The following is a 15,543-nucleotide window of genomic DNA, read 5'->3' on the forward strand; positions in this document are numbered from 1 at the left end:
CTGTTTATTGAGTCTCTTCATATTACGCATTTACTTATTCGTTCTAAAATATGAGTGCCTGCTCTATGCATCTGTCGTTCTAGATTCTGAGAAGCAAAGGAAATCTCCAGCCCTTGTGGAACTCACATTATAGTGGAAGAGACAATAAACAGATAAATACTGTGTGTGTGTGTGTGTGTGTGTGTGTGTGTGTGTGTGTATGTGTGTGTGTACACACACGTATAAACATAAGAATAAGGGGGAGTTCTGTTTTAAAAGTGGTTGTCAAGGGTGCCTGGGTGGCTCATTTGACTGAGCGTCCGACTCTTAATTTTGACCCAGGACATGATCTCAGGGTTGGGAGATTCTCTCTCCCTCCCCCTCCTCCTGCTTATGTTCTCACTCCCTAAAATAAATAAACACATTAAAATCTTTAAAAGAAAAAAAATAAAAGGGGTTGTCTGGAGAAGCTCTTGGGTGGCTCAGTCATTTAAGCATCTGACTCTTGAACTCAGCTCAGGTCCCGATCTCAGGGTTGTGAGCTCAAGCCCGCATTGGGCTTCACGCTGGGCCTGAAGTCTACTTAGGAAAAAAAAAAAAGAAAGAAAGGAAAGAAGGAAGGAAGGAAGAAAGAAAATGGTTGCCAGGAAAGGTCTCAACTGAGGAAGTCGCATTTCGACTAGAGATTTGAGCAAAATGGGGGAGTAAGCCCTGGCAAGACCTGCAGGAAGGGGTTCTTGGCAGAAGGACCAAGACAAGCCCTGAAGCATAAGAGCCTGGCACGATCAGGCAGCAGCAAGACCATCGAGGAGGAAGGGGGATGAGCGGAGGACACGGTGGGCTTCGGACGGTTCTCACAGACCGTGGTAGGAAGTTGAAAGTGTTGAAAGTTGGAGCAGGGGAGTCCCAGGATGTGATTCATGTTTTAAAGGTGTGGCTTTGGCAGCTGTTTGGAAAGTAGAATGGAGGGGGTTGAGAGGAGAGGCAGGGAAACAAGGTTCGTGGTCTAAGCAGAGGAGGAGGATGGTGGTCGTGATTTAGGTCGTGGGAGAACCGTCAGATTTGAGTTGTGCTTGAAGGTAGAGGCAGCAGGGTTCTGTATCCACCAGCAAGCTGGTCCGTCAGGTTACTCGCATTATTGATGTAATTGAGACGTTCCCACATGAAGTAATTAATAGTAATTTCTGCAGTTTGAGTAAATGCATCCACAGATCCCAGTGCTTCCTTCAGCTGTCCAGACATGTCTTTAAATGTATTTTTGTGGTAAGTAAATGACCTAAAGTAGGAGCCAGCAGGTTCCATTCATTTACTCAGAAGACCGGAGATGATGTTATGTGCTAAGCATACAAATAAGAACATAAACTTGGAGTTTATTTTAATCTAGCTTAGTCCCTCTTTTATGACCGTGACTCGGCACAAGCCTGTCATGCTAGTTATTCTGTCAGATGCCCCGCCTTCTGGATTTTTCTGGTCGTGCTTTTTTAGCTCACTCATTTCTCACCTATGTTTCTCGTGAGCTGGGATTTGTACCTAAAGTCTTGATTTGAATATGATATTTTTAGAAGAATATATATAATATATTTCCTGGAAGGATACACAAAGCATGTAACATAGTGGAAGGATGAGAAGAGGGAAATTCCTTCTGCTTTCCTTTATACCCTTTTCCTCTGCTTTTTGAATTTTCTTACCCCATCTGCTTTACTGCTTAATTACCCACCCACCTCTTCTCCCGTTGCTTTGGCTCGCCTCTTTGCTGTGACCTTTGAATGTTCCCTGCCTGCCTCTACAACTTGCCTTGAGCCACTCTCTGCTTCATGGACTAGGATCTAACTAAAATCTCCTTTATTCTTTTTTGAGGTCCCATCTCTGTTAGGGCCTCTCCATTTGCCGTTCTCCCTGCCATGGCTTTCGTGAGCTCTTTCTCATGGCAAGTATTCGCTCTTCAGAGAGGACCTGAGTGGCTCAGTTGTTCAGCATCTGCCTTCGGCTCGGGTCATGGTCCCAGGGTCCCTGGGATCGAGCCCCACATCGGGCTCCCTGCTCAGCAGGAAGCCTGCTTCTCCCTCTCCCACTCCCCCTGCTTATGTTTCATTTCTTGCTGTTGTCTCTGTCTGTCAAGTACATAAATAAAATCTTAAAAAACAAACAGACAAACAGACCGAGAGGACTTCCCAGCCCACATGATCTCAGCTTATCTGTACCACTAACATACCACTTCCTTATTTTCTTACCACTGTCTGATATTATCTTACTCATTTATTTGCATACTTGTTAGACTCTGTTTCTCTTCCATGAGTATAATATCACCTCTCTGAGAGCAGGGATTTTGTCTGTCTTAAATTTGGCACTGTATTTCCTGATTCTAAAATTATACCTACTGCAGATAGGCATTAATTAAATATTTGTTGGTTTAATTAATTACTCTAAAGGGATTTCTTCAGAGATTATCTAGGTGGTAAGATTATGGATCATATTTATTTAATTTAAGAAAAGTATTATTTTTTAAACCAACACACTCAGTTTTCTTATCCAGATTACTTTATTATTCTGAGGATACTCCTAGAACCCTACTCCCAAGTATTCTCAGACCCCAAGTAATGGAGATTCCTTAGCGGTGGATACTACCTCCTTATTCTGCAAATGAAGCAGTTGAGGATCCAGGAAATTATAACCTGTAGGAACCACAGAGCAGATTAACAGCAGTCTAGGGGCTTTGGCTCAGAATACTGTTGTGACTATTCAGCTTGGCTTCCTCTCCTTCCTTGCTGAGGATTACAAGAATGGTCATCATTTACTAGGCTATAGTTTCAATTTGGTTTTTTATATACTGATAGAGAACAGAGGAAAGGGTTGAGCTTTGAGAAGGGTGTATCTCAGAGGCTTCTGAAAGTATGGGAACTTTGCTTTCAGGGCAAGCAAAGTAGTTTTAAAAGTTACATTCAGGGGTGCCTGGGTGACTCAGTTGGTTAAGCGTCCAGCCGTTGATTTCAGCTCAGGTCATGATCTCAGGGTCAAGATCAAGCCCTGGGTCTGGCTCCACACCCCCCCACCCCACCGCCAGCCCCCTACTCTTGTGCACATGCACACATGCTCTCGCTCTCTAAAATAAATCTTAAAAAAAAGTTGCTTTCAAATCTTCTAGGAGAAAGTATAACAAGGAGTTGTAAAAGATGTTGTGAACATGTATAGTGGCTAGTCCTAGTGCCTGGATGCAGTGGTGGGCAATGAAACAGTACTTATGTTGTGAAAGCCCTGGCATGTCAGAGTAAGAAGCCTGGGTTCCTGTCATGTAAACATCAGGGATTCTTCCCCCCCCCCCTTTTTTTAAAAAGATTATTTATTTATTTATTTCAGACAGAGAATGTGCAAGTGAGAGCATGGGGAGAGGGAGAACGGAAGGAAGAGGGGGAGAGGGAGAAGCAGGCTACTGCAGAGCAGGGAGCCCACACCGGGCTTAGTCCCAGGACCCTGGGATCATGACCTGAGCCAAAGAAAGGTGCTTAACCTGACTGAGCTACCCAGGTGCCCCTAGATTTTATTTTTAAGTAATCACTGCACCCAGTATGGGCTCCTGGAGATCAAGCGTCACACACTCCACCAACTGAGCCAGCCAGGTGCCCCCCACCCCGCCTCACATTAGCAGAGTACCAACTAGATGCATTTTTCTGGCAGTGGTAGAGGAATGAATTGGTATCCGAGAGACCAGTCAGGTAGTAGGATTAGCTAGTAATGTAGATAGAAGAAGAGGATTTGAAGGTAGCAGGAATTAGAAAGGTCAGGTTTCTAAGACTTCTAAAGGGAAATTCAAGAGACTACATTCAGGGTGGAATTTGGGGACAGATTCATATAGAGAGTAAATGAGGAAGGTGGATTGAGTTTTTTAATATGGGTTCTCAGGGTGAAAATTTATGGTGTGAATTTTTTTTTTTAATATTTATTTATTTGACAGAGCGAGAGAGAGAGAGATCACAAGCAGGCAGAAAGGCAGGCAGAGAGAGGGGGAAGCAGGAGCCCAGCTGAGCAGAGAGCCTGATGTGGGGCATGATCCCAGGACCCTGAGATCATGACCTGAGCTGAAGGTAGAGGCTTAACCCACTGAGCCACCCAGGTACCCCTATGGTGTGAATTTTTAATAAAGGATTAAATTAATGTCTGAGAGAAGATACAAGAAAAAGAGTAGGTAGGAAACAGACACTCAATTTGGAGCACATAAGTTTGAGACACCTTAGGACAATATGTAAGTACGAATTTAACACCCAAGAACAGGTTTTTTGATTATTTGTGTTTTGAAGGAAGTTAAAGTCAAAAGAGGTGATGAGATATCCCAGAGAAAATGTGGTGAAGGAGAAAAGAAGGCTGGGGATGGGGTCCTGGAGAAGTTCTATATTAAAGGAGGACAGAACGCACAGAACGGAGTCAAATATGTGTGTATTTGGGTGGGGGGGAAGGAGAGCGAGCATTAAGCAAGTAGGAGACTGTCAGCAGTGTGACTCCTTGGATGAGTCCGTAGAGGGAGCAGCAACTGGGGAATTCAACAGCCATTTGCAGCTGTAGGCGGAATGTGTAATATTGTGGCCCCTGTTGACCGTAAAGTTTAACTAGACCAGTATTCAGACTTTTAGCTAATACTGAAAATTATTAAGGGAATAGATCCAGGTTTTATACTTTTCATGAATGCTATTTTTTGTTCTAATCCAGTCATTGAAATAATCAGGACCTTGCCTAAGAAATAATCCACCAGCATTTGATTTAAAGCAGAGTTAGGACAGGAGCCTATTTGTGTAAATGAAAGGATAAGCTATGTATTTAATTCATGGCAAAAGCGGCTAGCCTATGTCCTTGTAGTTCCTCAGACCTGAGTACAGATGTGGGTAGGCTTCTGTGTATCTCCTGGGAGACTGAGGTGTGCCATGGCTCAGACACAGCATGGCTAGTTAAAGCTCTGTTCTTACCCAGCTAATTTATACAGACCAGAGATTAAGCATGTATAATAACGTAATCTCTACTAGAAGCCCTTTTGTATAGGAGCTTGTCTGAACAGTTTGGATATATAGCAAGTGAATTGATATCTCCTGATGTATTGCTCGATTCTTATCTAAGACCAAATCCTGGCCACAGTTTTCTTCTGTTTACTTAACGTTTGCTCAAAATCTAACACTAGATGATAGAGGAGACTAGAAGAAAGAAAAGTCCAGAACTCTGAAATAGCCATTCAGAAGTCTTTTGAACCATGGTTTTTCCAAGTTAAATACTTATTAATGGAGATAATCAATTTTGATTAATGGTAATATTCCTTAATGTTTTAGACGAGATTGTGCAAAAAAAGAATATCCATTTATGGAAGTAGTTTTTGAATAAGAGCACTTTTTAAATATAAAATTATGCATGAAATCTATACTCAGTTTTGGTTTCTTTTACTAGGATCCATGTTCTCACAAGCTATGAAGAAATGGGTGCAAGGAAATACTGACGAGGTAAATTCTACTTTTCATGTAAAGAAATTACTGCACATTGTCTAAGTAAGGTTTTAAGTTTTCTCTTTCTTTAGTTCTCGTGTGTAAGTGTCATGGCGCATTGCTCCAGGACCGACCAAGAAGGGGCGGCCCTTGTTAGCATCTAACAGTAGCCTCACGGGGGCAGTGCAGGATCTTTAGTTCAGAGATTCTGTCCACTGAAAAATATCCGCACCTTCAAGTTTTCATCAACCAGTAGGCATCAGTAGAATCAAAAAGCTCGACTTTTTCCTTCTTCACTGTCAGTTTTCAGAAAAGGATTGCTCTTTGACTAGTTAGTACATTGAGAGATGTGAATGGAAAAAGAAAAATTTTTCTTCTGGTCATCTAATGTGAAAATAGTCGGGATGTTGGGTACCCAGTAGTTGGCCCTAGAAGACAGTGCGTGAACAGCATGTTAATGTAGCATGGTCAGAGGGTGGTGCAGGTCTGTTCATACTTGGAATGTGCTGCTTATCCACGAAGTAGACATGATATGCGTAGATAGTTGTGTTAGAGCACTAATAATGTAAGTCTTGATTTTTCTAATGAATAACCATTATCAACAGTTTGAGTCGTTTGGTTTTTGTTTTGTTTTTAGGCCCAAGAAGAACTAGCTTGGAAGATTGCTAAAATGATAGTCAGTGATGTTATGCAACAGGCACAGTATGATCAACCTTTAGAGAAGTCTACAAAGGTAAGGATGACTTGTGTTCTGATCCAGCCTGTATAAAACTGAAAAGAATTAGATTCCAGATACATAAAAAAGACGTAAGGGAGATTCTTTTGCCTTTGAAAGATGAGGTGCTTTAGAAACTGCCCTCTCATCATGAACAACTAGGAAACTAACAAACTAAATGAAACAGCTGTTTCCAGATCCTGGACAATAGGCAGGAGAGGTCTGTAATCCTTGAAAAAAGGGTAACATTGACACGATCCCTAGCTCTCTGCCCAGAAGCAGTTTCCAAAGTACAGGGAGGGGGAGTCTACCAAAGTTCATAGTGTTGCTGAATTGAGGAGTCAGAAATCAAAGTTTGGATAGCCCAGAGTGGCTAGAAGTCATAGAGCACGTTACTAGAAAAGGAGCTTCACAGAAAGAAAACTCCAGAGTTTATCTCTTTATGAGATGTCCCTTGAAGTCCTTGGCTAAATACTGATCTATACATGTATTGGGTAAAAATGCCCATGGGGAGGGAAAAAAACTACCAGAAATTAGTGGGCTGAGCGATTCCTGAAACATGGGGTTAGGAATAGATCACATCCTTACTGACCGGTGTGGATAGATCTCATAATGTACAAGACATTGAGTAGTGTCCTCAGAAACATCCCTTAATACTGGAGCTAAATTAGCCCTAGAGTAAAGCATTTAACCAAGCCTAAAAGCAACTTTGAAAAGGATCAGAACAAAGGCCAATCCTTTAAAGGAACACAGTTAAGTTCAGCACTCAACAGTGTGAAAATAACACTGTCTGACCCACTGCATTACTGGGTATGCAAGGAAGCAGAAAAACTTGACCCACAATCTGTAGAAACCATACCCTAAAAAAAAATATTGAATACAAAAGAACTCCAGAAAAGGGGGAAAAGAGAAGAAAGACTCTAGTGGGACAAATGAAAGACAAATCGCAAGATAGTAGGTTTAAATGAAATCATATAAATTGCCATGTTAAATGCAAATGATCTAAATAGTCTAGTTAAAACAGATTATCTGATTAGATAATGGCAGAACCTACTTAGATGCTATCTGTAAGAAGCCGACTTTAAATATAAAGACATAGGCTAAAAGTAAAAGAATGGGAAAGATGTATCATGCAGACATTATCCAAGGTAATGTGGACTGGGGCACCTGGGTGACTCAGTGGGTTAAGCCTCTGCCTTCAGCTCAGGTCATGATCCCAGGGTCCTGGGATGGAGTCCCACTTCGGGCTCTCTGCTCAGTGGGGAGTCTGCTTCCCCCCCCCCCCCCGCGCTGCCTCTTTGCCTACTTGTGATCTCTCTGTCAAATAAATAAATAAACTCTTTAAAAAAAAGTAATTTGGACTGCATGTATTACTACAAGTCAGAGTAAACTTCAAAACAAGGAATATTATCAGGCAAAAAGAAAGACATTTTAAATGATAAAAAGATCAGTTCATCAAGAAGACATCAAGAATCCTAAATGTTATGTATCTAATAACAGATTGAAAACACAGAAAGCAAAAACTGCTAGAACTACAAGGCAAATACACAAATCCATAGTGGATAATGTCTCAGTAATGAATAGAACAGCACCGCCAACCAGCTTGACTCAAGGGACATCTATAGACTGTGCATTCAGCAGATATTCTTTTGGCCTGCAAATACAACATTTATCAAGATATACTATATTCTGGGCCATAAAACAATTTTCAGTAAATTACAAGGATTGAAATCATACAGTCTGTTTTCTTACCACAAAGGAATTACACAAGAAGTCAGTTACAGGAAGATATGTGGGAAATCCCCCAAGTATTTGGAAATTAAATAGCATACTTCTTAGTCTTCCATTGGTCAAAGAAGAAATCAAAATAGAAGTTAGAAAATATTTTGGACTGAATTAAAATGAAAACACAACAGTATTTGTAGAATACTGCTAAAGCAGTCCTTAGAAGGAAATTTATAGCATTAAATGTTTATATTAGACCAAAAAAAAGTTTTCAATCTTCTGTCTTAAACTAGGGAATGAGTAAATTAAACCCAAAGAAGGAAATATTAAAGATAAAAGTGAATATGGGGTGTACTTGGGTGACTTAGTTAAGCATATGAATTTTTTTTTTTTTAAGATTTTTTATTTCTTTGATAGACACAGTGAGAGAGGGAACACAGGCATGGGGAGTTGGAGAGGGAGCAGGGAGCCTGATGCGGGGCTCAAACCCAGGACTCTGGGATATGACCTGAGCTGAAGGCAGGCGTTTAACAACTGAGCCATCCAGGCGCCCCAAGCATCTGACTCTTGATCTCAGTTCAGGATCTTCAGGGTCATGAGTTCAAGCCCCATGTTGGGCTTTAAAAAAAAAAATGAGTATCAGTTACATAGGTAATAGAGAAAAATCAAAAGCTGGCTCTTTAAAAAGACCAGTTACATTCATAAACCTCTACCAAGACTGGGGTAGGGGGAGAAGAGATTAGATAGGAATTACCAATACCAGGATTGAAAAAGGGGACATCACTACAGATCCTAAATTTACTAGAATGGTAATAGTAGAATCTTATGAATGACTTTATGCTAATAAATTCAACAGCCTGAATGAGATGGAGAAATTTCTTGAAATACATAAATTACCAAAGCTCACTAAAGAAGAAATAGGTAGCCTGAATAATACTGTGTCTGCTAAATTGAATTTGAGGAATTAATATCTAAAATATGTACGGACTTGAATAGAAAAAAAGATTTTGAATTTAAAAATGGGCAAAAGACCTGGAAAGACCTTTTTCCAAAGACATACAAATGGCCAAAAGGTACATGAAAAGGTGCTTAATATCACAAATCATTAGTGAAGTACAGATTATAACCACAGTAAACTATCACTTCATACCTTTTAGGATAACTGTTATCAAAAAGACAAGCAATAACAAGTGTCGACAAGGATGTAAGAAAAAGGAACCCTTGTCAGTGTTGGTGGGAATGGAAATTGGTACAGGCACCTTGGAAAATAGTATGGGGAGTCCTCAAAGAATTAAAAATAGAACTACCATATAGATCCAGCAGTCCCACTCTGGCTATATATTTGAAGAAAGTGAAATTATTACCTCAAAAAGATACCTGTACCCCCTGTTTATGTTCACTGCATAATTTATAATAGCCAGGTGTTACATAGAAATAACCCAAGTGGCACTGACAGTTGAATGCATCAAGAAAATTTACCCATTAAAAAAAAATGAAATCCTGACATTTGTGACAATATGGATGGACCTTAAGGACATTATGCCTAGTGAGATAAGTCAGACATAGACAAATACTGTATGATTTCACTTACATGTGGAATCTAAAAAAAGGTGAACTCATAGAAACAGAGTAAAATAGTAGTTACCAGGGACTGGGGGTTAGGAGAAATGAAGAGATGTTGGTCAGAGGATACAAACTTCCAGTTACAAAATGGATTAGTTCTGGAGATCTAATGCATAACGTGGGGACTCTAGTTAGTATTGTATTATATACTTGGAAGTTGCTAATGCAATCAAGATCGATTAAGTATTCTTACTATTTTTTAAAAAGGTATTTATGAGAGGTGAAGGATGTGTTAATCTTATTGTGATAATCATTTCACAAAATATGTATTTATCTAATTATCACATTATACACCTTAAACTTACACGGTGTTATATCAGTCATAACAATGAAATTGGGGGGTGGGAGAGAGAACGTCAGGTTCCTTCCCACAAAGAAAGCTCCAGGCCTGGATGGAATTTAAAGAAGAAATAATACTGATTCTAGACAAAGTTCTAGAAAATTGAAGAAGAGGTAATATTTCCCAACACACTGTATGAAGCTAGCATTACCTTAACACCAAAGACATTACAAGAAAAGAAAACTACAGGCTAGTGTCTCCCTTGAACATACATGCAAAATCCTTAACAAAAATATGAGAAGGGATGCCTGGGCGGCTCAGCTGGCTCTATCTGACTCTTGGTTTCAGCGCAGGATCAGGAGATTGAGCCCTGCATCAGGCTGCACACTCAGCAGGGAGGCTGCTTGAGATCTCTCCCACTAGTGCTCTCAAATTAGTAAGTAAATAAATAAATACAAGGAAACCAATCATCAGTATATAAAAAGGATAATATGTCATGACAAGTGGGGGTTATCCCAGGAAAGCAGGTTTGCTTTGATAGTTGAAAATCAGTTGCTGAGATGCCTGGGTGGCTCAGTTGGCTAAAGCATCTTGACTTCAGCTCAGGTTGTGATCTCAGGGCCCTAGAATCAAGCCCCACATTGAGCTCTGCACTCAGCATGGAGTCTGCTTGTCCCTGTCCCTCTTTTCTTCAACCCACTCACACTGGCTCAGTCTTTCTCTTTCTCTCTCTGGAATAAATAAATAATTTTTTTTTTTTAAGGAAAAAATCAATTGGAGTTATTCATCATAAAAAGAAAAACCTATGATCATCTCAGTAGAGGAAGAAAAAGAATTTGACAGAATTCAACCACTGGCAGTAAAACCCTCAGGAAACTAGGAACAGAACAGAACCCCGTTAACCTGATAAAACTCACAGCTAAAATCACGTGTAATTCTAGGAAGAAGGCAAGGACACTTGCACTGGAAGTCCTAGCCAGTGCAAAAAGGCAGAAAAGAAAAGGCCTATAAATTGTAACGGAAGGAGTAAAACTGGTTTTCTTTGCAGAAGACCTTATCATTTATGTAGACATTCCTAAGGTCGCTTTATCCAGTGTGGTAGTGACTAGCCATGTACGCACAATACAGAACATTTCTATTGTCACAGAAAGGTCTTTTGGACGGTAGTATTTTAAGGAGTCTATAAAAAAAGGGTTAGGACTAAGTTTAGCAATGCTAAATGTTACAAGGTTAATACATAAAAATGAAGTACATTTCTGTATACCAGCAATTAACAGTCGGATATTGAAATTTTAAAAAGGATACAATCTACAGTAGCATCCTAAAACATAACATTCGAAGAATGTATTTACCAAAATGTGTGTAAGGTTTATATGATACAAACTGTCACTGAGCAGAATTAAAGATTTAAAGAAGAGACGCAAATGTTGTTAAGGTGCTGGTCTTCCCCAGGATGATGGTGGTGACGATGAGGATTGAGGTGTAGCTCACTTGCCTGATGTTGGTTTCAGGTCTACGACATAGGGGTTTGATATTTATGTACATTGCGAAATGATCTCAGATTTTTTTTCTTGTGATGAGAACTTTTAAGATTACTCTCCTAGCAACTTTCAGATATGTTGTACAGTATTGACTCTACTCTCCATGCCGTACAAGATATCCAAGATTCAGTACAATCACAATAAAAATTCCAGCAGGGTGTTCTGTAGAAGTTGAACAGTTGACAAGGTGATTATAAAACGTAACTGGAATATTTAAAGAAACTAGAATGACAGACATATGGGGTGGGGGGGGGCAGAGAAAAGTTGGAAGACTAACAGTACGTGGACACGTTTACTATCAAGCTGCACAATCAGGGCAGAGTGATATATCAGCATAAGGGTAGACAAAGAGAATACAGAAGTAGACCCAAATATACGAAGTCAGTTGATTTTTGACATACATGCCAAGGTAGTTCAGTGATAAAAAGCTAGTCTTTCTGGTTTACAGTACTGGGACATCAAGATATATGTATGGGAGGAAAATGAACCTTCTTCCTCATAGCACATACAGAATCCACTCAAAATGGATCATAGACCTAAATGTCAGAGCTAAAAACTAAAATCCGTGGTTTGGGATTAGGCAGAAATTTCTTAGACATACGAAACATGAGCTATAAAGGAGAAAAATCGATAAATTGATCTTTATCCAAAGTAGAGAGCTGTGCTTGTCAAAAGACCCTGTAAAGAAAATGAAAAGGCAAGTTACAGACTGGGAGATGATATTTGCAGAACAACTTTTCTGAGGAAGGAGTTGTATTCAGAATATCCACAAGCTAATATTCTGTTTCTCTACAGCTTTGCCAGCTGGTTCTAGTTGGGTGTGTGAGAGCCCTGCAAGTGACCTTTCAGAAAGTTGAGGGCTGCCGTGTAGCATACCTTGCCTCCCTCCCTGCCCCCTCTGACACCCAGTCCTCTCTTCAAGCCAGACATTCCCAGTTTCTTCAGCAATTTTTCTTTCTCTAACTGGAGTTGATTCACAGAGACTTAAGGCAATAGGAGAATTTCTGCTCGTGTTCCTTATGAAGGCAGGAAACTACTACTCTGTTACTTAAATTAGCAAAAATTGGGAATCAGAATTAAGTATGTTCAGATGACATCCCACGGAACCCACAGTGGTTCTGAGGGCTTGTGTTTAGACTGAGGCCCAGCAGACCCCTTTCTCTGCCTCTGTTTACTCGGAGAACTGTCCTTACCAGAGCTTGGTTTGATTTTGAACTTTGCACTGAGCTGGTTCACACCAACTTTCTGTTCACTTTTGCAGATTCTATCCTCGTTTTTGTTTAAGGGTGATAATTTTTATCTATATTTATCTTCACTGGCTTAGGCAAACCTAAAATAGCAAAGAGCAAGATCAAGGTGTATGAAGTTGTGATTCCCCATTATCTTTGAGGATGAAATGTTTAACAATACGAAAAATGTCCTTTTAGGCACCATTTTAGAAAGTAGATATTTTAAATGAAGGCTTTTTATTTGAGTTGTATGTTCAGATTTTATTATCATGTGCTTTTTATTTTTAGGATATACAGATACATTTTGCTGTATTTCGGTTTTTAAGCTTGCTAGCCTTTCTCTTTGGCTGGCTAAGATACCTATCCTGCCTGTCCTTAGGGATCTGCGGTGTATTGGTATGGAGGAAGTGCTGGGCTAAACAGAACTTGTTCATTCCACTTTTAATGAACATATGTGACCTTGTGCAAGTTATTTTCCTTTTCCAAATCTTAGTTCCTCATCAGTAGATGAGAGAAATTGAACAAGACAGTCTCATAAGATCTCCTTCTGAGTCTCATTCCGTGATTTTATGAAAGTAAGACATCCTACTTGCATGAAAGATTATCCAGCCTCTCTAGCCCATGTTGAAGCCTCTCTTTGAATGTACTACTTTACGCTGGTCTATAGAATGTACTTAGGCATTTAACATAAACTACCTCACAGCATTTCTGAATTGTTGCATGTGTATATATCCCAAGGACCTTGTCTTCTGGGATGTTTTTTTCCTCTCCAGTGCTGTGAGTAAAGGGGTCTCCACTTCAGGAACCTGGTGTTAGGTGGGGAGAAGTCAGAGGGTTTTTTTTTTTTCTTTCCAAAGGTATTGGAGTATTTTGTATTATGGCTCTCCTGATTTAATGACTCCCTTGTGGATTGTCATTTAAGTCATTTTGGGTTTTTCCCTGTTACAAACAGTACTTCAGTGAATGTGTGTGTATATAAATCTTTGCCCTCTCTTATGAGCATGGTGCACGGTTAATTCCTAGAAGCCAAATTACTCTGTCAAAGACTAGATGTTTCGTTCTACTATTTATTGCCAAAAGGGAAAGATAAAAGCGGACCTGGGTGCCAGTCCTTGTTATCTTAGGGTGAGCTGCTTGACCTTTTTAAGCTTCCGTTCATTCATATGTAAATGAAAATAATTACAGCATTTTACCTCAAGATTGTAGTCAGATCCTCACTGTCAAAAGCGCTCGTATGTAGTAAACACTAAGTGCTGGTTAACCTTAATCTGTCATGATAATATGTCCCTGGTTATAAAAATGCACCTTAACCTTTTTCTTTTCCCTTTTTTCAGCTATGACTCAAGACCCGAGAGAAAGGAAATCTGCTTTTGAAAAATAAGAGAACTTTTTTGCTCTGGTTGGATTCTTCAACACAGCCAATGAAAACAAAGCACTGTATTTCTTTTCACTGATATATCACTGTTGTTCCCAAGAAAGACTGGCAGACAATCCTAGACTTCCATCCTAAGCAGAGTGACATGTAGACATATTTGCTGCACATGATGTTCACACAGTGAAAGTCATAAAGAGACAAAGTGGTATTGTTTACATTACTAGAAAATTAATAGCTTTCCAATGGCAATAACCCATTTATGAACGAGTTTTAGTCCACTGGAATAGACAGGGACCACATACTGTGGGAGGCAGATAAGCATAGAGCTGATACGTGATTGACGCACATTCTGTAGCCGTGACCCATCCCTACAAGTATCCTTAAAGCAGGTGCCGGAAGTGCTTTGCTTTGGCCTGAGCAGACAGGTGAGTCAGCCCCTCCGAGAGCCAGGCAGCTCAGAGTGGCGGTGCGGTGCTAGCCGATTGTTTTCCTTCAGCAGACCCGGGCGAGGGCTCCCTGCCAGTCTTCCTTCACAGAGGCATTAATTAGGAAGGAGGCTAGCTGACGGGTTGAGTCTCAGTGACATTGTCCTTCCCTTGGGTGACAGTGTGCAGTTTTCACATTTTAATTGCTCCTGAGATGTGGTGTACTGCAAACCAGTCTCCCCTGCTAACAAAAAGATGAGCCTCCTTTACTTTGAGCATGAAGACTTGCTCTTCTAGAATGCTCTGCTCCAAGTTACTTAGCTTTCCCTTCAGAATCCGTGAGGAAAAGGAGCAGGAGTAACAATCACTCCAGTTTCCCCCTGTGATACCTTGGACAAAATGTTTATTCCCAGATTGTATGGGTTTTTTTTTTTTTTTTTTTTTTTAAAGATTGGCAAGCGAGGTTTGGGGGGTGGGGCAGGAAAAGCACTTGACCTTGGCTGCCTCCCCTTTCTTTGCTGTGAGCTGGGAAGTGTGCAGGTGGTGGTCTTTTCTCTCTCTCTCTCTAGGAGAGCAGGAGACTCCCTCACTGCACTTCCCTCGGTCAGCTACTGGGTGGTCAGCTACTGGGTGCGGGGCTCGCTGCCATCAGCAGGGCCGCCCCACTGGCGAGCACACTCCACGGGCCCCCGGTGCCCACGCCTCCTCACAATGCGTGACTGCGGGGGGACGAACGTTCTCTTAGGTGTTACTGCTTTTGCTCAGACTTTGCAAAAAAAAAAAAAAAAAAGAAAAAAGAAATTATATATATATATATAAATATATAATTATTAATCACCTCTGTCCTTGAGAAAGTCTTGAATGAATAGAGAATTTATTCCATTGCAATATTTGATTGTATAGAGGCACACTGTTTCATCAACAGAAGAAGCGAAAAGGCTGTGTATAAGTTTTTGGTACTATGTACCACCTCTGTTATTCTTCTAAAGCAAAGTATTCATGTACTTAAACCATATTCTATTTAATTGTGTTTGATTTGAAAAATATATATATATATGAATTATATTTAAAATTGTGTCAACTTTCTGCTTTCAGGGCATTTATGGCTCTTCTACTGAAATGTGTTGATTCTTCCAAATATTTCCATTTGCTCTACAAAAACCCAGACATGAGCCACTCCTGGACTTAGTCTTGT

The 15,543-nt window shown here is 40.3% G+C and overlaps 1 protein-coding gene across 4 annotated transcripts in view; it reads left to right on the top strand.

Moving 5' to 3' along the window:
- Window positions 1–14,961, top strand: part of AKAP10 (A-kinase anchoring protein 10) — a 77,592-nt gene extending 62,631 nt beyond the window's left edge. For 2 of the 4 annotated variants that reach the window (XM_032841342.1, XM_032841347.1), the window contains 3 exons: window positions 5,401–5,453; window positions 6,073–6,168; window positions 13,883–14,961. In XM_032841342.1, the coding sequence (XP_032697233.1) occupies window positions 5,401–5,453; window positions 6,073–6,168; window positions 13,883–13,888 (155 nt within the window). In that variant the 3' untranslated portion in view covers window positions 13,889–14,961. Of the gene's footprint in view, window positions 1–83; window positions 162–201; window positions 234–5,400; window positions 5,454–6,072; window positions 6,169–13,882 lie in introns of those variants that run through there. The other 2 variants (XM_032841343.1, XM_032841344.1) reach the window with 2 other exon arrangements.
- The last annotated feature ends 582 nt before the right edge of the window (window positions 14,962–15,543 follow it).

Source organism: Lontra canadensis, unplaced genomic scaffold (assembly GCF_010015895.1).
Source record: "Lontra canadensis isolate GAN:19392208 unplaced genomic scaffold, GSC_riverotter_1.0 scaffold122, whole genome shotgun sequence".
Classification (NCBI taxonomy): Eukaryota; Metazoa; Chordata; class Mammalia; order Carnivora; family Mustelidae; genus Lontra; species Lontra canadensis.